Source organism: Aristolochia californica, unplaced genomic scaffold (assembly GCF_029961685.1).
Source record: "Aristolochia californica isolate CCGP_79_NKW_82.1479 unplaced genomic scaffold, dmAriCali1.0.hap1 SCAF_4, whole genome shotgun sequence".
In the NCBI taxonomy this organism is placed as follows: domain Eukaryota; kingdom Viridiplantae; phylum Streptophyta; class Magnoliopsida; order Piperales; family Aristolochiaceae; genus Aristolochia; species Aristolochia californica.
The window spans coordinates 2,142,657-2,165,643 of record NW_027182103.1 but is presented as its reverse complement, the minus strand read 5'-3'; the positions used below and the strand labels follow the sequence as shown (position 1 = coordinate 2,165,643).

Sequence of the window (22,987 nt, the reverse complement as noted above, 5' to 3'; positions counted from 1 at the left end):
CAATGATTTAACCCTTCGCCCTCTTCTCGCTTTTCCCCTCGGTAATGATCACCACCAGACTCCACTGAAGCTTAGCTATCACAACCATGGAGATTAACTATCTTCAAACTCTACTGCTTCCTCTTTTTCTTACCCTCGTCTTCGTCCTCCTTTCGGGGCGGCGGCAGCGCCGGGATCTACCCCCGGCGCCGCCGAAACTCCCCATCATCGGCCATCTGCATCTCCTAACCGACATGCCCCACGTCGCCCTTGCCGACCTCACCCACAAACTCGGCCCCATGCTCTTCCTCCATCTTGGTCGAGTCCCGACCCTCGTCGTCTCTTCCCCTCGCCTCGCCCGTGAAGTCCTCAAAACCCATGACCACGCCTTCTGCAGCCGCCCCCAGCTCATCGGCGCGCAGTACCTCTCCTTCGGCTGCTCGGACGTCACCTTCTCTGTCTATGGCCCTTACTGGCGCCAAGCACGGAAGATCTGCGTCACCGAGCTGCTCCACTCCAGACGGGTCAACTCGTTCCGCCTCATCCGACGCGAGGAGGTTGCCCGCATGCTGGCCTCCGTCTCCGCGGCCGTCACCGCCGGCGATAAGACAGACATGAGCGAGCGGTTTCTGACCTTGGCGAACGACATCCTGTGTAGGGTGGCGTTTGGGAGGAGGTTCATGGAGGCGGGGAGCAGGCACCGGCTGTCGGAAGTGCTGGCGGAGTCGCAGGCGCTGTTCGCAGGGTTCAGCGTCGGCGACTTCTTTCCGGGGATGGAGTGGGTAAACTCGCTCACGGGGTTGAAACGGAGATTGGAGAAGAACCTTGGGGATCTTAGAGCCGTCTGCGATGAAATCATCGAGGAGCATGAGAGGAAGGAGATCACGAGCTCGCCGGAAGGCGACAAGGAGGATTTCGTGGACGTGTTGTTGCGTGTGCAGAGGAGCCCGGAGCTGGAGGTGCCCATCACCGACGACAATCTCAAAGCTCTGGTTTTGGTGAGTGAAAACAAAAGCACTGAAACTTGTGGGTCCCACGTTGCCCTTTTACGGCTTAATAACAATTTTTAGAATTTTATTTTATATTTAAATTAGTAAATAATAAATACATTTATTTATTTTTTAAATTTAAAATAATTACTTTTTCTCCAAAGTTGGTGAAGCGTCTAAGACTTTCATCACAGGACATGTTCGTCGCGGGAACAGACACAACGTCAGCGACACTCGAGTGGATCATGACAGAGCTCGCGAGGCACCCTAACATCATGAGCCATCTTCAAGAGGAGGTACGAAGGGTCGCCGGAACCAAGGGCCATGTAGGAGAAGACGATCTCCAAGACCTCCCTTACCTCAAGGCCGTCATCAAGGAGACCCTCCGGCTGCACCCTCCGGTCCCCCTCCTTGTCCCTCGAGAATCCATCGAGGAATGCACGATCGACGGTTACAAGATCCCCGTCGGGACTCGGGTGTTCATCAACACTTACGCCATGGGTCGTGACCCTCAGGTGTGGGAGGATCCTCTATCGTATAGGCCTGAGAGGTTCGTTGGGTCAAGCATCGACATTAAAGGTCAGGATTTCGAGTTGTTGCCGTTCGGCGGAGGGAGGAGGGGGTGCCCTGGGTACAATTTTGGGCTCGCGACGGTGGACATCGCGTTGGCCAGCCTGTTGTATCATTTCGACTGGGAACTGCCGGAGGGGGTTGAACCAGATGCTGTGGATCTTACTGAGATTTTCGGGCTGGCGACCAGGAAGAAAGTCCCACTTGTTCTTCTTCCGAGGAAGAAGAGTGGTTACGAAATCAAACCGAATGAAGTCTGTGGACAATAGCTACTGTATTCCTCTTCTGTGCTGCTTACTTGAAGTCCTGAACAAATCAGCATTTTCCAGTCTTTTATCAGGAGATGTATGTCAATTTCCTTTTGTGTTGTTTGATTGACTTTACCCTTTTCAGCAAGAGTAAATCTTCTGATTGGAATCTCTTCCTGTGGCATTGAAAGTAGAAATGAAATCTTTTGCAGAGATACATTTAACCATGGATGTTGAAGCAAAATGCCTCCATAAATTTCAGTAGCTCCAACCTGTTTCTGGAAACTAGTCTTTTTAACTCTTCAAGCCTGTAGTGGTTACAGTTAAATAATCCTTTAGAGAACTTATCATAGGAACAGTGACCAAGAAAAGGTCCCCTGTTGCACTTGAGATTTTCTGAGACTCCAGCATAAGAATGCCCTGAGAAACTCAGAAAATGGGGGGATTTCTCATTTATGTGTCAATAGGTACCAGGCAATAACTTAGATTTTATCATATCACATTCCTAACTCATCATATATTTCATTTTAAAAGAATATTAAGATACAAAATCTCCACCACCCTTTCAGCTATAAACAACAGCTACAACTACTTATCCTTCTTGAAATGAAATGGTACACAATGTTAAACTGCTGCTTAATGTGCATAAACTTCCTTCATGGAAAGAAACAAGGGGTGATAAGCCCAGAAGAATCACCAGCAAAGCATATCAGTTCAGCTCTTGACCCTGACAGCAGAGGAGGCACCTCAAGTTAATCTAGGTTAATCTTACTGAAATCAATAAAAACTGGGTATGTTTATCAACAGTAGTAACAATCTGGTCTATAAGAAAAAACCTTGAGCTCTATTGTATTACTCACTCTTCTGAATCCTCAGTTGATAGAGAAGTAAGCTTTCCAAAAGACTCTTTAGCATTACTGGTAGCGTCACCGAAGAAGTCTTTCACTTTCTCCACCACAGTCTTCAGCTCTTCTTGAGTTGGAAGCTTAAAGTTGAAATTCCCAATACAAAGTAAATTATTTTGAAATCACAAGTAGACATTGTTAAGGTATGAACGTTATAGGACTTAAAGGAATATACACAAGAGCATGATGCAGAGCATGGCTCTCAAAGCAGAATCCAAACACTTTAAAACCTCAAATTGGCATTAAGCTGTTCTCAGCAACAGTCAATAGAGTCATGGGTTTAGGATTAATTATGAGGAGTCAAAAGAGTTCAGTCTCTAACTAAAAGAATATTTATTAACGAACTCCCATCTCTTGTTTCTCCCTCCTACAACTCTGATGATCTTTGACCTAAATCAGGCGAAGTTGATTCAACACAAATGAAAATGGCCAAAACCAAAATGACTCCATCTTAATCCATATAGAAGGCAATAATATAGCTCAATCTGTTTTCAAAGTGAACATGTAGTGGCCTGATATAGGCAACTAAAGATTTTGCAGCAATGGAATACGTGTATCATATTAGAATTGGTGGAAAGGTAGTCGGTAAACAAATTGGAACAATGAAAAAGACAGGAGCATACCTCAATGACATCTGAAGTAGAAAGTGCAGCTCGGACGTTGTTATTTTCCTGAATATGATGAAATAAGTTTCAGAGTAAGGATAGAAATATATGCTTCTTCCAATGCCGAGTAAAGGTAGACAGAGAAGAAACGAATATTACAACAAGTTTGTAGCCATATCGAAATGAAGTTGCTGAGCGCAACACTCGGAATTGCTTAAATGCTGTCTTCTGAATCTCCTTCTCATCCTGTTTAAATTAGACCGCCTGATCCAAGTCAGTGGCAGCATGAGAATCAGAGCAATATTTATAAACACTGGAATATTTTCTTGATCAGTCAAATATCAACAAAACACAAATGCAATAGTAGCTGGCTCCTGACCAACAAAGTAACAGAGTGAAGAACTTATAGCTTCCTATGATTGTTGCTGGACTTATTCCCGCACTGCAAAGACAACTGCAGTACTAAAATCCTAGATAGATTTCATCCCTTCTGCAAGATGGTTCAGCATATAACTCTTCCAATCAAAAGGAACTGCCAGGAGTGAGGACATGACAAAAGTCTCCATAACCCATAACTGATTTATGTACAAAGAACTACAACAACTGCAACTCTTCCTTTTCTTCCTCTCTTTTGGCATGATGAAAGTGATCCAGGACAAGTCTACATAAATAAAAGGACGTCTCTACATCTATGAAAAATCATTGAACAGAGAATGATGAGAAGGAAGCAGGACCAGAGCTAAGGGCTTACTTTGTAAATGACAGCTGCTATATTCCTTGCAATAGTGTCTTTGTAGATATATTTTCCGATGAAACTATCTTTAGCTGCAACCATAATCTTTGCTGTTGTACCCCCTGTTATAATACTAAGTGGGTACCACAGATAAACCTACACAATACCAGGACAATAAATGTTAATAGGAATCCAAATCTTCCAATAGTTCCAAACAGATGGAAACAAACTCACCCATGAAAAATCTGTAAGTTGCAAAGAACACCAGGTTATGAGCATGTTGACAATTATGTATGTCAATGAAATAAGTATACCAACGAATCTAAAAGAGTGATTGAGTCATCCGATTCATCCCCAGAAATCTCATCTTAATACGAAAACAACGAAAAAAAAATCTCTTGTCGCAAGTATATAGCCTGTTACAAGCCATGCCAGCAAACAGAGAGAGAATTGATATACTGAGTGAAATCCACTCTTAGCCAAAAGCACTATCAACTAGCTGAGCCTCTTGCATTATAAAGAATATAATCAACGAAGAAACATAACGTTGTCATGGGAGCCTCTACAGATTTCCAGTAGTCCTAAAATTCTTCTCAAACACTGTCAATAAATACAGTGGCGCCTGAAATAACATATTACAAAGCTGATAGCGAAAAGGGCATAACTTCATAATCTATACGAACACCGAGAAATATTAAATCGAGCAAGAAAGAAAATATATCCGAACGCATATCCGCATAAAATCACAAATAACCACAGGAAAGAAATTAGGGAGCTGACACTGGATGTACGAATAAATATGACGAATTTTGGATTCCCATCATCCTCTAGTTTGGGCAAAGGAGGAGGTGAAGCCCGCTGGAACTGTCGAGATGCCATGCCCTTCTTGCCCTTTGCTTCAACCAACAAAACCTGTCTCCGGTGCTGCGGCCCACGGGAAACAGTCGAGTATCTGAAGAAGGCATCTCGGGAAGTTCTTGAAGTCGATAGAGGAAGACGAACCAGAGCATTCAGGGACATACCCACTTCCATTTTCTGCAGCAAATGGAAGGCCTTAGAACTTCACCACCTCTTAGTGACTCCCGCAATTTTGTTGGATGTAAGAAAGAGATAAAACAGCCACGCCCCCCTGTCTCTCTCTTATCCACATGATTTCCTTTAACAGGTTTATGAAGCGAACTCTCGGATGAATGTCAAACAGCGAATTCATGGCCCCAGCTGGTTCTCCCTCACTGGCTACTGCGACTGGCATAAGTAGTCGGTTATTCGTGTGTAAATCTTGTTTTTCACAGATGGTTTTGCAAGCGAAGACCCACTACCCAACCCAACTCACTACTGTGAGTTAGTGTTCTTCGAAAATAGATAAATAAAAAGTAAAAAATTACATAACTGAATAGAATAAATAAATATATATATTTCATTAATAACATAAGATTTGTAGATTTGGAAAAGGAACTCTGTCTCAAACCGATCAGAATTAATTAGTGATACAACCCAAGTGAAACAACAAAACAGTACTCCATTACCTTTTCTGTACATGCACAGGACTCCAAAGCCAATTACAATTACAATTGACTTGATTGACATAGTTAGGCAATTCCAACTAGTAAATAGTTCACTCAGACGTGTACAGATTTTATACAAACATTTGGAACTACAAAACCAAGTCTCCTTTCTTCAAAAGAATATCCCATCTCCTGATTCTCCTTCTCTGTGCTTCTGAAAAGAACAGAGACTGGAGGAGCAGGGGTCATTGCTGTCTGCATAGGCACAGACGCTGTTGAGGGAGTTGTGGGAGGAGGAATCCCATGAGCTTTTGGTGTTTTGTTCTCTTCATCAGTAACAGTGGTCAGCTTGGTGGGAATGCTCAAGGGTTTGCTGATTGGAGTCATTAGTGAAGACGATCCATTCGAGAGAGTGTTACACAGAGCCAGGTGTTCATCCTGAAAATTCTGCATCTTGGCCTTTGAAGAGTGTGAGAAAACTGGAGAGCAGGGCTTCCTTGTGTCTTCTCCATTATCACGAGAATTGAAAGGACTGAGTGCAGTAAGTCCAACAATGTCCAAGCCTCTACTACCTGCATGAAAGTTACTTATCAAACCAAGAAGTTATTAGAATGGAATCTGAAAATAACTTATGAAAAAGCTTATATGCATAACCAGGAGATAAAGCTGATGCAGACACATCATGCAGCTGTTGTTCCCCTTTCCTTGCTGGTTGGGGTGCAAGAGATTGTTTTGCTGGGTGAGGATCAAATTTTGGAGTTTGAAGCATGGCTCCCCCTAGAGACAATCTTCTGTTGGCATTCCCAGTTGAAGGTCGAGAAGATCTTTTCACGTTAGGAGTTTTCATGGGGCTAGGTTTTGAACCATAGCGCACTTCCTGCTCTGCCATGAGCTGCCCCTGGAGTTTCTTCTCTTCCTGCATTGCCTAATTCAATTGTTTAATTGGCTGATATTCCTCAAAATTGATTATACTCGTTCTTCTATTCACCATATTCAGAAGACCGTACCCTCTTCCTAAGACGCTCTTCCTCTTTCTCCTGTCTTAAAATATTATACTCTTCCAACATCGTAAGCAGTCGAACCTGGAAAGTAGTAAAAGTATCTTGCATCAGAATTATAACCTCATTTGAGTCTAAAGAACTGGATAGAAGTAGGATCTTACACCATCATATGTAAACTCAGTTCCTCTTTCCCTCTCCCATGCTAGGGTTTTGGATACCAAAGGCTCCACCATAACTGCTTATAGAAACAGGTGTGCACCAAGTCAGGAATTCTACAGATCTAAATTATGGGACCACAGAAAAATGAGAAATGAGAGTTGCACCTGGTAATTTGGCAACTAGAGCACGAGCTCTTTCGGCACGCTTTAGCGTGAGATGTGCACCTCTTCCAGCATTATATCTGTTTTCATCCTGTGACACAAAGCCGAAAAGAATGAATACTGGAAACAAAAATTGTAACCAAAACTAGCGAATTACTGAAAAACTGAAAGTGTTATACCCTGTTGTACTCTTCTAGCCAGGATTCCTCCTCACACGCCACCAACCATTTACCAACTTTTTCAAGAATCTCTTTTCTACTAAAGGCCTCCTCTTTAACACTTGCAATCTGGAGCTCAATTTGCTCCAAGACATATCCTGCATCAACAACACCTGCAAATAGGACAGGGTATTTGTTGTAGCTCTCTAAGTGTTTAATAAACTACATTTGTGCACCATGTAGTTCATAGACATTGCGTTTTACCAGAGTCTATCACTTCTATTGCATGTTCTATAGATGTATCTATTTCCACCACCATGTGGGCTCGTCTGCACATATCCTCCAGCTCAGACCTCTTCTTTAGTACAAGCTCTTTCATCTTACTGGACTTCAACTCTTCCAATCTTGCAACTTCAGCTTCCACCTGCATCACACAATTATTTATAGTTTTGTTTGCAGAACCATTCTTTACCTATAACTTAACTCAAGGAGTGGCAGGTGCTCACATGATTAAGGAAATCCATGGAGAGGATGCCAGGTTCAATAATTTCATGTTCAGATGCAGCTATCTTACAGGTAACATTTTGAAAAAGCTGTTGCTCCTCCACTGGTGTATCCATCAAATTCCAGAGCTCCAACAAAGAAGTTGCAAGGTCTTGAAGCTTCAAAATAATAAACCACTCTCTAACTTTAAAATAGAACGGATCAGATGGAAAAAAGGGTTAACAAATCAATAGACAAACAAGTTTCCCTTTTGAACCTCAATAGTTACCTTTTGCATATGTTGTATCTTGATCTCATGCAGCCTCTGTATAGCAGAAGCCAATTTTTCAATTGTACAGTTGCTAATATTATTTGACCCATTAGGATCATCTAGAGTGGGATGAACTTCACTAACAATATGATTGAAGTCCAAACCAAGAACCATGCATACTAAATTCAAAGTTTTTAAGTACTCCAAAACCTGTCTGAGGCGATCACTCTGCATGGAAAACAAAAATTTAATAGAAATTTGGAACTGCAACTCAAAGGTTGTACATGAAAAAACAGCTTGATTACTTATTTGAACAAACCTTCCCCTTTTGAAGAGCCTCTAGCTGCTTCTGTAATTCATCAAGCTTTCTAGTGGACAGATCAGATTCATCCACCTTAGACATTTGTTGAGTTGGCTCACCAATCTCCCTTGAAATGTTCTGAATTTGCTTCAGTATTTCATGAAATTGAAGCAATCTTTCATTTTTCCTCTTCCGCATCTCCTCAAGCTGTGGAACAGTGGCTTTGAGCTCTTCATTGAGACTACCCATGTTCTGCTCAGACTGAAATTTGAGTAGTCAGAAACACTAGGGAATAGGAACAAGAATCAAGTTCAACCTCCAAAATATCTCTATCAGTGGCACAAACCTGCCTGATGTGCACTGGCATCTCACCCATAGCAGAGCAGATAACAGCAAGCTCCGCTTCATGGTCAGCAATTGCTTGCCGTAGCTGGGCCCTTGAGCGGTTTGCCTGATCAACCTTCCTTCTGTACACCTCCAAACATTCTTGCTCTAACTCAAGCAGCATTTTGTCCCTCTCAGCATCTGATTCTCCCATTTCATCCCATATAATCTGAATTCAACAGTACCATAACATGTGAATAACCAAGAAAAACAAAGGTCAAGATAGTTACGGCAATCTTTTTCAAAAATAAAATTATAATTATGGCAAAAAAGCTTTTTTTAAGGGGACTAAGGAAGATTATAACCTGTAGTTCACAGAGAAGAGATCCACAAGTTGTTTCCATTTGCAAAAGCTGAGCACTCACAGGATTAGACATATTGAAGTACTCTGCACAAAATTATTTTATAGGGAAGAAAAAATAGATTATGATTAGTCCAGAGGCTCAATACTATGAACAACAAATGCAATGAAGAAAGGAGATTATCACACTCAAAAGAAATATAGAAATATAGTTAATATCTTTTGAAAGACAAAGCAAGTAGATATTTTCATGAAATACCAGACATTGATATTATGTGTTGAACACAGCATAATAAGAAGATTTCATGGTCTAGGAGGGGACTAGCCTAATAAAAATTGCTCTCAATCTTTGTGAAGCAAACTCTGATGGGGCAGAAAAGTATCACACACTAACACCTAGGGATGAGAGCCATCTATCTGTCTTGTAGTTCACAAAGCCATTAATATCTGCCCAAACTATTGTTGAGAAAATCAATGATAGTTGTAAATAGATTGTATTAGTTGCATAACTACCTAAGAATAGACTCAGAAAGGAAAATACTCTTTTCCTGATTTCACATGGTATCAAAGCAGGCTCTTTGTCGCTCTCTATCGCTTCCTCATCTGTCAGTTTGGTCAAGCGGTCTTAGGGTTTTTCTGCCCTTCTTCTTTGCCTTTATTCCCTTCGCTTCCTTCTCTCATAAATTCTCCATTCACCGCTGCCGCCTGTCGCTGCCGTTAGCCCTGCTGTCAGCCGCGCCGCACTGGCCATTCTCAGCTCATTCATTTCTGGATTGCCGGTTCGAGAGGACGAAGACACCTGAACCGCACTGCTGTCTCCTTCACTGGCTTGATTCCCTACTAAAATTGTATCACCTTGTCGTCCAAAGTTGTTGTTGTCTCACTCTGTTCAGAAGTGAGTGGTGAGGGGAAGACGATGACTTCCTAAATTAAAACACCAAGTTAGGTGCTGCTGATTTAATCCAGCGTGTTCTGCCAAGACCGGACTCAGCCGAGTCAACCCAACCCAGCTCGCACATTCCACTGCTGTCAACAAGCACCAGTTTTTTTTTTTTTTTTTTTTGCCGAGTTAACTCAGACCCTGGTTTTCTGCTATCATGCGCTGTTTGGAAGCCAGCGTCGCTCAGAAAAATTATTTTTTGCCCTCCTTTTATCCCCGTTTCTCATCTTCATGGTGAACGAGCAACCTTCGAATGGAGGCAAGTTTAATGCTGTTTGTAATGTTGGGTCCAAAACCCATCCCAAAATGACTAGCAAACTTAGAAATCCTTTTTCCTAAGTAATAAGCTTAATATCTTTATACTCACTAATCTATGTGGAATTATACCTTAATACTCCCCCTCACGTGTAGGCCCTCTTTTGTGGCTCTACAAGTGAATAATTTGGGTGGATGCCCACATATGAGTACATGCTCTGATACCATATGAAGTTGGATCCAAGGCCCATCCCAAAATGACTAGCTAACTTAGAAAACCTTTTTCCCAACTAATAAACTCAAAATATTTGTACTCACTAATCAATTGTGGGACTATTCCTTAACACTCCCCCTCACATGCAGGCCCTCTTTTGTGGCTCTATAAGTGGATAATATTGGGTGGAGGTCCACATATGAGTATTTGCCTTTCTAAATCTTTTTTCCATTGAATTAGGAGATGTAGCATTATACAAGAAATTTTCTACAATCACGTGAATCTATTCTTAGGTAATTATAAAACTAATACAATCTATTTACAACTATAATTGACCTTCTCAACCTTTTCAATACTCCCCCTCAAGTTGGAGAATGAATGTCAAGAACTCCCAACTTGCACATCATAGTTGAGAAAGCTTCCTTTCCCAATGGCTTGGTGAACACATCCGCAAACTGATTTGTTGAAGCAACATATTTGGTTACAACCGAACCATCTTGTATTTTGTCATGAATAAAATGACAATCCATCTCTATATGTCTGACTCTTTCATGAAAAACGGGATTAACTGCTATATGTAAGACAATTGTGTTATCACAATATAGCAACGTTGGCTTTGGATGTAATATTCTCAACTCTATCAATAATGAGCGTAGCCAAGATAATTCACAACATCTACCTGTCATGGCACTATATTCGGCTTCTGCTGAGGAGAGAGAGACAATTTTCTGCCTCTTTGTCTACCAAGAAATAAGAGAAGATCCCTGAAAAACACAATAACCCTTAGTGGATCTACGAGATATTGGATAACCAGACCAATCCGAATCAAAAAAAGATTGCAAAGATAAATCGTTCTGAGAAGGGAAAAACAATTTGTCCTGGACTGCTTTTCCAATAACACAACAAACACAAGACAACTTCCATGTGTGGTTTGCGCGGTGCATGAATGGACTGAATAGGTGATATACGGCCGGGTAATAGTCAAATAAATTAGGCATCCAACGAGTCGCCTATACTGAAATGGATCTTTAAGCAATTCACCTAAATCCGAAAACTTTATGTTTTGCTCCATGGGAAAGTTCACAGGTTTAACACCCAAAAATCCACTATGTTTTAAAATTTCCAAAGTATATTTTCTTTGCGAGATGGAAATACCTTTCTTTGACTGAGAAACTTTGATGCCCAGAAAATACTTTAAATCACCCAAATCTTTAATCCGAAAAATTACTATGCAGAAATTTCTTGAGAGCTAATATGGCATTGACATCATGACCTGTAACAAGAATGTCATATACATATAGCAACAAAGCTGTAAAAGATTTGAAATCTTTCCGACATGTGAATAACGAATAATTTGCTTTGGATTTAACAAATCCAGCAGCTTGGATAGCTGTAGAGAACTTGGAAAACTATTGTCGGGAAGCTTGTTTTAAGCCATATAACGACTAGTGAAAGCAACATACGAGATTCTTCCCTTGTCGCTGAAGACCAGGACATGGAGACATATAAATTTCTTTATGGAGATCACCATGAAGAAAAGCATTGTTGACATCAAGCTGGTGAAGAGACCAATTCTGGGAAGTTGTTAAAACCAATAAACACGAGATTCATGCATATACCACAAGGTTTGTTTTTTCCTTCTTAGAATAATTTATCCTTGCAATCATTTTCTGTTTTGGATTGGGCTGGTTGTCCAATATCTCGTAGATCCATTACGGGTTATTGTGTTTTTTTGGGATCTTCTCTTATTTCCTAACAGGCAAAGAGGCAGAAAACCGTATCTCTCTTCAACAGAAGCCGAATATAGAGTCATGACAGGTACATGCTGTGAATTATCCTGGCTACGATTATTATTGACAAAGTTGAGAATACTACATCTAAAGCCAGCATTGGTATATTGTGATAACACAGATATCTTACATATAGCAGTCAATTCCATTTTCTATGAAAGAACCAGACATATAGAGATGGATTGTCATTTTATTCATGACAAAATACAAGATGGTTTCCGTTATAACCAAATATGTTGCTTTAACAAATCAGTTTGTAGATGTGTTCACCAAGACATTGGGAAAGGAAGTTTTCTCAACTATGATGTGTAAGAGTTCTTGATATTCATTCTCCAACTTGAGGGAGAGTGTTGAAAAGGTTGAGAAGGTCAATGATACTTGTAAATAAATTGTATTAGTTGTATAACTACCTAAGAATAGATTCGCGTGATTGTAGAAAATTTCTTGTATAAAGCTAGGTCTCCTAATTCAATAAAAAAAATTAGGAACAGCAAATACTCTTTTCCTGATTTCACGATTATACTTAAACTACTTTGAATCCTCTTTTCTAATTGATTGAGTGCATCAAAGGGTCGAAGTTTGCAGACATTTAACTTCAAAGACCTAAATAGTGCTCTCCTTGTAAAATGAACAGAGAAGAATGGTGTTTTACCATTTTCACAACTCTGGTTAGTCTAGTCTCAAGCTTTAATTAGTGATTCAATTCTATACTATACTCCCAATTTATTATCAATAGTTGTTTTTATAGTTTTTGGCCTGTGCTATTCCAGCTGCATTAACAATGTGAAACAAATTGCTGAAAGGTCGCAGAGAGCATAACTGAACAAAAAGACGAAATTGTTGAATGAGAAATATGCAGAACTGCAAAGAAGGAGAAAAAAAAGTTGGAAGGCTGATGATTTAAAACCCACTGAGATCCACCCCTGCAGTTAAGAAAGAAGGGCTGTGAATTTTACCCCTAGGTACCCACCGTAGGCTTGGAAAGGCCTTCAATCCCTTTCAGGCTCTTGAGCTTGTTCTGAACAACACAACAACTTCAAGCTGATGCAGGAACATAATCCCTGGCAATAAAAGAAGATAAAAAAGCTAAATAGAAGAAATATTAAAAAAAAAAAGTGATGTAATAGAAAAATAAAAAACAACAAACTAAAAACAAAAATGACAGATGAGGAACCAGAGAAAGGGGGACCACTGGACGGGTATTTCCTCCTCGCAACACAGGACCGGCGACAGCCGTAGAGGGCGCTGCTAGTCTGCTAGTTGTAGGGAGTGAGAGAGATGCCGTCCCCTTCAGAAGATAGAATCGAGGGTTCGCCAAGAGATGCCGCTACCGAGAGAGAAATGAAGGTTCGGGATCAGAGATTAGGCGTTTAGGTTCGGGATTGCTCAGCCAAGAAAGTGGAGGAAAGAAGGGAATTCAAATTTTAAACGTTCCCACGATAAATGCGGCTCAGGTTGGTTTAAACGGTGAATCCGACCCGACCCCGTTCCGGTGGAGATGGGCGACTGGATGAAGAGAAAAACCCTTGCCCCTGTTAGTGCCTAAAAAAATCGGTTAGAAATACAGGGAAAGTTGAAAGTGAAAGTGTAACTTTTGGCTCGCTCGTTCTTATGAAAAACGAGTAAAAATGTAATTCCTCCCGCTACTGAATTCACTTCTCGCTTGTTCTACACTCACTTCTCTACTCTGCTCTCCCTACTTTTTTTCTCTCTACAGTATGTTTGTCTCCTTGTTCATCTCCCTGCTCATCTTTGCCTCTTACTTCCAAGTCAAGTTTTTAAGTTTTTACTGAAAAACAACTCTCCCGCCACTGGAATCTACACGCAGTTAGTTTGTAACTTAATGAAGAGTAGACAAGTACAAATATAACATTTCTTCTGCAAAGATTTTCAGGAGAGTTTCATCTGTCCAAGATAATGGTTTTATAATCCAACGCTAAAAAAGTAGACCACGTTTTCATTCTTCTTCCATATCTATATATAACTACAAAAGCATCTTCTCAAATACTCAGTAACTGTTCTTCCTGTTCGATGTTTTTCAGTGCCACAGAGACATCACATAGGAGGGGGGGTCATTCAAGTAGACGCTGCTTTCAGAATGCTTCCAAAAGCATTCTGTTGAGTTGATCCATTTGAACTGATGCCTTCAGTTGAGTATCTTCTTCCAGGATAAACGCAGCAGAGTCTAATTCTTTATGTTGAGCTTGGCCACCCAGAAATCCAGCTGCTCTGCTACACATGCCGCACCAGTTGACCCAAAAGAGCAGAACTTTTTTACTGAATTTTCTACACCAAGATAATCGTAAACATCATCTTCAAACACTGGATGTATGCTTCTTAGTTCATCAAGTTTCAACTCCAGGAGCTGGCAGCCTTTTGTGAGACAGAGAGCAACAGACTTTCCAACAATCTCATGAGATGTCCTAAATGGCAATCCCTGCATAGCAATAACAAATAGAAGATAACTATAAGAACAGAGCTAAGAATAATCAGCATCACAGACAACTACCCACTTACCGCACGTACAAAATTCAGAAAGCATCATTCAGTTAAGGACCTGTTTGGAACCCACATAAAAGAAAAGAAAATAAAAGAAAAGAGGAGAGAAAGGTATTTTCTGTTGTTTGGCAGCAGAGAATCATTGAGAGAAAAGAAAATAAGAGATAAAATCATTTTCTCTCTTAGTTAATAAATTTTCTCTCACAAAATGATGGAATTTGGAAAAAAATAAAGGAAAAATAAACTTGAGAGGAAATTTTAAAATATTATTTATTTTATTTTATTTTTTGTTTTACACGTATATCCAAACAAAAGAAACTATATTTCTCTTCCATTTTCTCCCTCATTTTCCATGGGCATCCAAACAAAAGAAAAGAAACCTCTTTTCTTTTCTCTTTCTCTTTCTTTTCTCTCCACTTTCTATGTTCCAAACACAGACTAATTGCGTGAACGAGGTGTGGAGTGCAATGACAACCTTAGCCTGAAGGACAGATCTTAAAAAGGGATTCCCTAGAAAGAATGTATCGGTCACCTAAAACAAAGTCTGTGCAGGTGTCTTGGAAGGGCCAGCATCAAGTTTTTTGCAATTTGGGCTATCAATGATGATAAATGAAATAAAAAGTGCAGTTAAGTTATTCTAGTCCATCATTCATGCAGGATGTAAGCAGGGTTTAATACCCATACATTGATGTCTCATATTGTGCCAATTTGATGCAAAATTAACTCGTGGGACATAAAATATGATAATTTGATATGAGATACTATTTTGCATCTCTACACGTTAAGATTGGTTCAGAGTCAACTAACCTAGTGTGAGGCTCTAAAAAAGCATAATGTGCAGAAATAATTCAATGCAAGCGACAGAAAAGTAATTTCAAACATGCAAATGTTTATTTGAATGCTAACAAATTCTAATTTAAACAATTGAAATATATATATATATTAGTTCAAGAAACTAGATATTGTCAATGTCAGCCAATGAACAAACACCGATCGCTTTTATTTTTCTCATAAGACTCTCTTTTGCCACTGCATCCAAATGTCCAACTTTTCAGAAGTTAACACTCGCAACAGCAAAAAACCAGAAATCTAGGGCAAGGATCACTTTAAAGAAGGGCCTACACCCACATACGGTATAAAAGGACACATGAAGCTCTGTTTTGTGAGGGAGGGTGGCCACCATGAGCTCTCCCCAGCTCCACCCAAAACATTGGACACATAACACATGCACTACAGAAACGCTCAAACTGATTTTCAGCCTCTGTGCCTAAACTTTCTCAATATTCATGAAAAGAATTTATTTCCTTATTTAATAATGATCACAAAAAAATTCTTGTCTTACCTTCGTCACTAGATAATCTGCAAGTGTTGTGGCATCAAGATGCCCAGCTGGGAGGGCTCTTTGTATTCTGTCACGGTTGAAAGAAATATTCTGTGCAAACTCGGCAGTTACTTCAAGCATCCCAATGATGGTGTTCACACTATCAAATAATGGTTCTTTGTCTTCCTGTTACAAAAGTTAGTAAATTGTTCTAGTAACTTCAATCAGAAGAGCCATGAGGAAATGACAAGAAGAGAGATCAGATACACATGTGAGGTGGAAAGTTTATAAAAGCAGCTAAAGAATAGACTCAAAACAAATGTTGTGGAATACAGGATTCTGCCAAACGGCAATAAAAGAAAGGTGCAATATGTGATATGAACCTTCTGCATGAATGGAAGCAAGAGGGTTCTTAAAATAAATTGATATTTTTAGTTAGATAGCCAACTAGCAAGATATTTGTGCAATGCACCTTAACTGTTCAATCGATGGAGTCAAGCTACCAATTATTGCCGGAACTAGGTTCCCACATATGAAACAAACGTAAGCTACTTAATCAGAGCATCACCAAAGTGACTGAATCAACCTAGGTAGAGCTTCACCAAAGTGGCTGACAAAAAACCAATAAGAAAGTTTACCTGTAAATCACGATTATAAGCATGAGGGAGTCCCTTGCACAGCACAAGTAGTGTTATAAGACTACCAACAACTCTTGCAGATTTTCCCCGAACCAGTTCCATTGGATCTGGATTTTTCTTCTGAGGCATGATGCTGCTTCCAGTGGAGACTGAGTCATTTGGTGTCAAGAATCCAAACTCCTCTGACGCCCACAAGACCCATTCTTCACCTAGCCGAGAAAGATGGACAGCAGTGATTGAATTGGCTGAAAGAAACTCCAAAACAAAATCCCTGTCTGCTACTGCATCAATGCTGTTAAAGAACATTCAATCATAGTTCTTTATTTAGCTGAAAGAAATAATTTCATTAAGCTGAATTGAAATGAGCTGCAAGAGAAAATTATATCACCATCAGAGCCTTCTTCATATTATGTAGGGGGTTAGCTACATGGATCGGCTCCTGACCTTGTTAATGAGGCAAGCCAAACCATCATTTGGGTCCTACTTAAATACCCATGCCCCGAAATTCTCCTCCACAAGATGAACTTAAGTGTTTTTTCCTTTCTTTCTTTTTCATAATTATCATTTTTCTGTTAAGAAAGCATGCATTTGTTACAAGCAATGACAGAATGCATGTCAACTATGACTCCAAGCCTTGACATTGCAGTTCATATGCCCATAAGCGGGAGCTATTTATATCAACGAACACCACCTATTATAGTTTTGAGAAAGAAAATTAGGCATTAATGTTTGGTAGTGAAGAGACATAAATGACCTTGTAGTTACTTGTGTCTAATTTTCTGAAAAACTTTACCTGTTTCTCATGGGTGCCGTAAACCCTAAAGCTTTGGCAGTCATAAATCGATCGATGGGAAGGCTAGTTCCAGCCAATGCACATGCTCCCAGGGGTGAGAAGTTTAACCTCTCTTTGCAGTCTAGATAACGACCTGCATCACGTTCAAGCTGCAAAAGGCAATTGCAGTTTAATATCAGCAGAACCCCCTTAGGAACAACTCATTAAGAGTTTGACACTGAGAATCTGTACACTGTTCTGTGTAACAACCCTCCAGAACATGCAGCAGGATGGTTTTAACCTGCTCAACATATGCCAAGAGGAGATGCTGTAGTAGAACAGGTTGTGCCCTTTGCAGATGTGTATATCCAGGAACTATAAGACTGTCATTTCTTAGTGCCAACCTAACAAGTGCCACCTACAGGTATACAAAAATTATGGATCAATTAGGAACACTAAAAGGAACTTCTTGTGGATACAGTATCAAATGAAAAATGGCACTGTTTAAGACAAACACAAGCCCCTTAGAAGCATTTAATAATATATTTGATCAGAGAGTTTAATGAGGCTCTGCTATGTAAAAATGAAGCATGAGATGCTCTCATCTTTCTGGTACCCCTAATAGATTGTCGCTGAACAAGATGAAATCAACAATGTAATCAGGAAGTCCAAGAATAAACTAGCTGCAAATCAAGAACTGTGCTGATCAACATTCTTGAACAAACAGACAGCACTAAACAGTAATTCTTGAAGAAACGGTGCATGAATGTTTATTTAGCAACTATTAAAAAAATCTAGTCAATTCCTGTTTTAAAATCCAAATAATATTCCTAACTTAAAGACTACAAAAGGCGCAAAAATTAGAACCTGAAGGTGTTTGATAGTTAACAGTATCTTCTCGATAGCATCTCTGCACCAAAGACGGAGATCTGTCACTACTTGGTCATTTCGGCTTCTAGCAGTGTGGAGCTTCTTGGCTGGCTCACCAATCATATCAGTAAGGGCTGCTTCTATGTTCATATGCACATCCTCCCTATCAGTTCTCCATAGAAAGTGTCCATTATCAATTTGTCTCTCTATTTCCTTTAGGCCGTTGATTATTGCGTCCCTGTCATCAGCAGTCATCGAACCCTACATGAATAATCACATCAAGTATTAGTCACATTGGAATTGCAACAATGAATATTTCCATCCATAATGGTTTTATCAGTATTTACAAATAATACATCGCAGACTTCTTTCAAGTTCAAAGGGATACGATACAAAATGCCACAACTTCTTTCCATTGCTTCATTGAGACCACAAAGGGAGGTTGAACACCCCAAACCAAGATCACATACAGAAATAGTTCTTACAGTGTCAATGTCCACCCAACATGCCTAACACACATTTAATGCCTAACACACATTTTTTTAAGTGACGCTATAAAGAACTAGAAAGGTGAAGAAAAAGGGCAAAACCTCTAACCTCAGAATAAAATGGGAAGAGTGCTAGTTGTAGCAACATGCGAACAGTTAACTCCATTTTTAACTAACTGTCAGCTAAAGTATTTTCAGCAATTAAAGTATGCTACAGAAAATATGTTCTTTGAACTGGGAAGTGTAGAAGAGTCTGCTATTCCCAGTTTAGGATAATAGTTGAGTCTCCTTTAATGACAAAGTGGAGAAGAGATTGAGTTGGGGGCTGTGGCACAATGATCTCAAGTTTAAGTCTCAACAGGGCTCGAGATTGGGCATAACATTGTAATAGAAAGACCAAAAGGACAAGAAGAGAATGGCTGAACAGAAAAGAAGACTCCTTGAGGAGACAATAGGGCTCAGCCTCAGCTATAGCCACAACTACCAAGCAAGCCAAAAAAAAGGAGAAACTGCCTTCAAACTCGCTGATTACCTTTTGAGCCCCATAGCCATCAAATTCCAACATAATGTAAATAAATGAATAAAAATTTAACTGTAGTAGTTCAACTGGAGCAAGGACATCCAATGGGATAAGACAGAAGAGAAATTATTTTTGGCCGAATCAATTATCATCCAGAAAATAAGGATAACGGAGCTAGGGAAGGATCTCGTACGTTACTGCCAACCAGAGAATGAAATGAAACATGCCCTCAGTGAGACCTCCAAGAGTTTTGAAGATCCCTCAAATAAAATCCTATTATGCAAATTCCACAGCCTATAAGGCACAGCAGTCATAGCCAACTTCTGGAAGGGTCCTTCCAACCACCAATAGTGACAGTGGGAAAAAATCTAGGAGGTAGGCATGCAGATAGATTCAAACTTGTTCAACTGACAAGCCAGGAAGATGGTAAAGCATCATATGGCTGTAATTCCTCCTAGGCACTACAGATCTTGCCAACAGATTTATCCACAAGAAATCCTCTCTTATGAAGCTGATAACATGTGAATATTTCTCTCTAGCAGCAAACAAATAAAGTGCAGAGCTTTAGAAGGACCATGAAGCTTCCAAGCAAGAAACGCTGCTGAACACTATTGCAATTAACAGTGCCTTAAAGGAGGCTGTGAAAAGAGTCCACAAAGAAGTGAACTCCAGACAGTAAACACCACAAAGGCTTGTCATCATCCATCCTCTACATGAATCCAGAACAGAAAGCGAGTGAGATACCTCAACAGACTCACTATCAAAAGGCTATCTGATGTCAAAATACCAAGACACATGCTGCAGTGAAATGCACTTGAATCCTGAACAAGTACTTGCTAATATCGCAGATTGCTACGCTTGTTGGATAGCTGAGCATTAAGAGGGCCATGCCCAACCCAGGCATCAACAAACAACCAAATCACCTCAAGGTGTGAACCTTAGATTAATGCTGATTTGCATATAGACTCCAAATGCTATAATACTATAAGAAAATTGCATCAAGAGGACACCAATAGACGGGAGAGATTGAGCTAATGATTGTTGTCTACAACACATCTTTGTCTGAAGCATACTTCAGTAAGCACAGCAAGAGTTCAATAAATTGAGACCACAATCCTTTTTCTTCTTGCAAACTTCCCAATTTACCAAGTTCATCTGAATTTTTAACAGGCATCCCACCATAAGTACTTCCTTTGAGAGGACCCAACTTTCCATTGGCGCTGCTGCGCTCAAAAATAAAAATTAAAGAAAATGATGAAATTTTTTTAACAAAATATCCTTATTCAGGAAGCTCATAGCTAAAAGTTTTAAAAGAATCAGTTCTCGATGCTTGTTATTTTCTACAAATTCAATGTTACGTAATAAATGGTTAATTAAGTTGAACAAATAATAGTATTAGCTTAAACTACTTATCATATAAAATTAAAAGAATCTCAAAAAAGATTAAAACTCATTGCAATCAAACTTTGATAGAATATCCAATCTAATAACAAATCAGGCTGTTGAACATTCACAATGTGCCAACAAAAAATTCAAATACCTGTGCTGCAAGCATTGTAGCATGAGCAATACTACCCATGATATCATGCTTGTACAGCGTTCTATCAAATGAAACCGATTCACTGAACTTCTCAACGGTGGCAGTGACATTCTCCTCAAATCGACCACCCCAAAGCTTCATCTCTTTCTGAGCATCAGGATTGACCTCGTTTGACATGTCATGCGTCCTATCCAAAATGCACGAAATCTTGTGACTTTGAAGCAAACCACTTCTAGAAAAGAGCCTCCCCTGAGTGCAATGTTTCGAATATGTCGAACCAAATAAACTGGAAGTCGAAAACGACAGGAAAAGTGTCTGCATGTCGCCTCGGTGAGGAAAAGTAGCCTCCCTGGAAGAAAAACTCACTCATGAAGAGATTAAAAAGAAATTATTTCATGAAAATGGATCAATTTTTGGAATTTGTATTTGCCGCTGGTACATTCACAGGGAAACTGCTCAGAAATCTAGCCTAGTTGCCCCCACTGATAATGTAAACTCGAAATACTAGAACCTAGACATTACACTATTAATAGGAGATATGTCCCGGTTTTCCCACCCACTGTTTCTGCTAATCCCAGAAAAGTAAACACTTGAAACTGGACCTTCCTCTGTGCAAAGGAAGAGTCCGAAAGGGGTCCGTCAGAGATAGGAGAAGGGATAGGACCAACCCTTAAAAAGATCTGCGAGAGCTCCTCGGCTCTCTCACCTTCCAGCTGCAGCAAACACTTGTGCGGCGGCGACGTGGTGGCGCCGGCTGCAGCTCTGCTGAATGTTCCAGTAATCCCTTTCTATCAGGCAGCATCAGGCTTGTAGTGGCAAAACGCCCTCTCACGTGTGGCAAACGCCGAAAATCTGAAACAAAAGAACAGTCATTATCCAGGTCAGCAAATACGAAAACTTAAGAGTTTTTATCCAATGGGAATGTGCCATGTTGCAGTAATTTTCTTACCTGCTCCGTTTTGTACACGTAGCATTTTTCAAATTGCTAAAAATGTACTTAAGAAAGCTTATTAAAATAAATAAATATGAAATTACTCTGTTATTCCATAATTATAAAAAATAAAAAATAATAATGAAAACGTATGTATATGTTATGGATAATTATAATAATCATTATTTTATTTAAAATTACAATATCTATTTGAAAATGTTATAAAATTTAAATAAAATGGCAATAATTAATTAAAATTTATAGTTAAACAAATACTAATAAGCTAAAAAATGAATTAATTCATATATTGATCTAACTTGACCAAAATTATTTTATATCTAAAAATGAGAATAAAGGGAAAATACGGGGAGCGGGGAACAATTAGAATAGTTATTTCATATTTTTCGCACAAAACTGGATTTTTACCCAATTGATATTCTTGATTACTTGATGCCTCATTTATTTTCATGGACGATATGTTAATTATGTTTTCATCTAAGTGACAACTGCTAGCCAATACACCCAAAAGACTAATCTGTTAGGTGCGAAAAGCTACCACCTACTATAGTGGACGGAACCACTCTGGATTGCCTCTCACGGGATTCGAACACGGGACAAGGTGTGTCCAACTTTGAGACCATGACAGCGGCTATCCAACATACCCAAAAGACCGATCTATTAAGTGTGGAAAGCTACCGCTTACAAGAGTGGATAGAACCACTCTGACACTAAGATGACTTAATTATTGATAGGATATATATATTTAATAAAGAGGAATTGATAATATATTGATATTTTATAGAGTCAGGCATAATTATTATGTCATTTTATGATTTTAAAATACTAAAAAAATATCTATTTAAATTAAATTTTAAAGGAGTGGCCCTCATTAAAAAAGACTAATCAGGACCATTAATTGATCAACATGGTTAATATTTATTACCAAATTTTAATACGATCACTAAAAGCAGGGGTATGATTGTTATTTAAAAATGAAATGTCATGAAGTAATCCAGGATTTTCTTCAGAGGCTCAAGACGGATTACTGATTGGACTCGAGCCCGAGTCAGATAACACAAAGAGTCCTCGCTTCTCTTCCTTCACAGAACTGACCTAGATCTCAACATCATGGTCATTCATGGAAAAAATTGAACTGGTCTATAACAGAGACATCTTTTTTTCTGCTCAAAGCTTCGTGAGCTTCGTGATCAAACAAAAAACCAGAGAAGAAGGGGGGGGGGGAAATAAGACAGAGGAAAGCCAGATTACTTCTCCTCCACTGCCTATCTTTCAGGGCCCTATAATCATGCTCAACGTCTTGTTTTTCCTCCTCTTGTGGAGTTCCAAACTGATTTTACAGAAATTTCCTGCTATAAGAGGCTCCGTTTGTCCAAGAACAACTCGTCCCTCAGACCCGTTTGCAAGTTCCCACCTCGCAATATTGGCTCAGGTCAGC

The 22,987-nt window shown here is 39.6% G+C and overlaps 4 protein-coding genes across 8 annotated transcripts; 1 reads left to right on the top strand and 3 right to left on the bottom strand.

The window, feature by feature from the left end:
• Positions 1-86: 86 nt before the first annotated feature.
• LOC137961947 (tryptamine 5-hydroxylase-like) lies at positions 87-2,024 on the top strand. The gene is made up of 2 exons (XM_068808603.1): positions 87-977; positions 1,163-2,024. The coding sequence occupies exons 1-2, from the start codon at positions 87-89 to the stop codon at positions 1,805-1,807; spliced, it is 1,536 nt and encodes a 511-aa protein (XP_068664704.1). The 3' UTR covers positions 1,808-2,024.
• A 201-nt stretch (positions 2,025-2,225) lies between these two features.
• LOC137963664 (protein HHL1, chloroplastic) lies at positions 2,226-5,200 on the bottom strand. The gene is made up of 6 exons (XM_068810822.1): positions 4,810-5,200; positions 4,048-4,185; positions 3,456-3,542; positions 3,315-3,362; positions 2,647-2,771; positions 2,226-2,513 (listed from the first exon to the last, which is right to left on the bottom strand). The coding sequence occupies exons 1-6, from the start codon at positions 5,059-5,061 to the stop codon at positions 2,501-2,503; spliced, it is 663 nt and encodes a 220-aa protein (XP_068666923.1). The 5' UTR covers positions 5,062-5,200; the 3' UTR covers positions 2,226-2,500.
• Positions 5,201-5,528: 328 nt separating this feature from the next.
• On the bottom strand, positions 5,529-13,447 carry LOC137962803 (65-kDa microtubule-associated protein 3-like). Of its 5 annotated transcripts, none has more exons than XM_068809881.1 (14): positions 13,127-13,447; positions 12,909-13,013; positions 8,758-8,840; positions 8,415-8,621; positions 8,087-8,329; positions 7,786-7,995; positions 7,520-7,675; positions 7,278-7,437; positions 7,035-7,186; positions 6,859-6,946; positions 6,697-6,770; positions 6,542-6,616; positions 6,189-6,459; positions 5,529-6,106 (listed from the first exon to the last, which is right to left on the bottom strand). In XM_068809881.1, exons 3-14 carry the CDS (start codon positions 8,827-8,829, stop codon positions 5,649-5,651), a joined length of 2,166 nt encoding a protein of 721 aa, XP_068665982.1. In that variant the 5' UTR covers positions 8,830-8,840; positions 12,909-13,013; positions 13,127-13,447; the 3' UTR covers positions 5,529-5,648. The 5 variants fall into 5 exon arrangements, with proteins under 5 accessions (XP_068665982.1, XP_068665983.1, XP_068665979.1 ...); XM_068809882.1 differs by having other exon boundaries at positions 12,923-13,013; XM_068809878.1 differs by lacking the exons at positions 12,909-13,013; positions 13,127-13,447 and adding an exon at positions 10,842-10,922.
• A 370-nt stretch (positions 13,448-13,817) lies between these two features.
• Positions 13,818-21,370, bottom strand: LOC137963698 (argininosuccinate lyase, chloroplastic). Its single transcript, XM_068810865.1, has 8 exons — positions 21,269-21,370; positions 20,601-20,949; positions 18,050-18,313; positions 17,484-17,600; positions 17,204-17,352; positions 16,411-16,702; positions 15,794-15,958; positions 13,818-14,389 (listed from the first exon to the last, which is right to left on the bottom strand). Exons 2-8 carry the CDS (start codon positions 20,919-20,921, stop codon positions 14,138-14,140), a joined length of 1,560 nt encoding a protein of 519 aa, XP_068666966.1. The 5' UTR covers positions 20,922-20,949; positions 21,269-21,370; the 3' UTR covers positions 13,818-14,137.
• Positions 21,371-22,987: the final 1,617 nt, after the last annotated feature.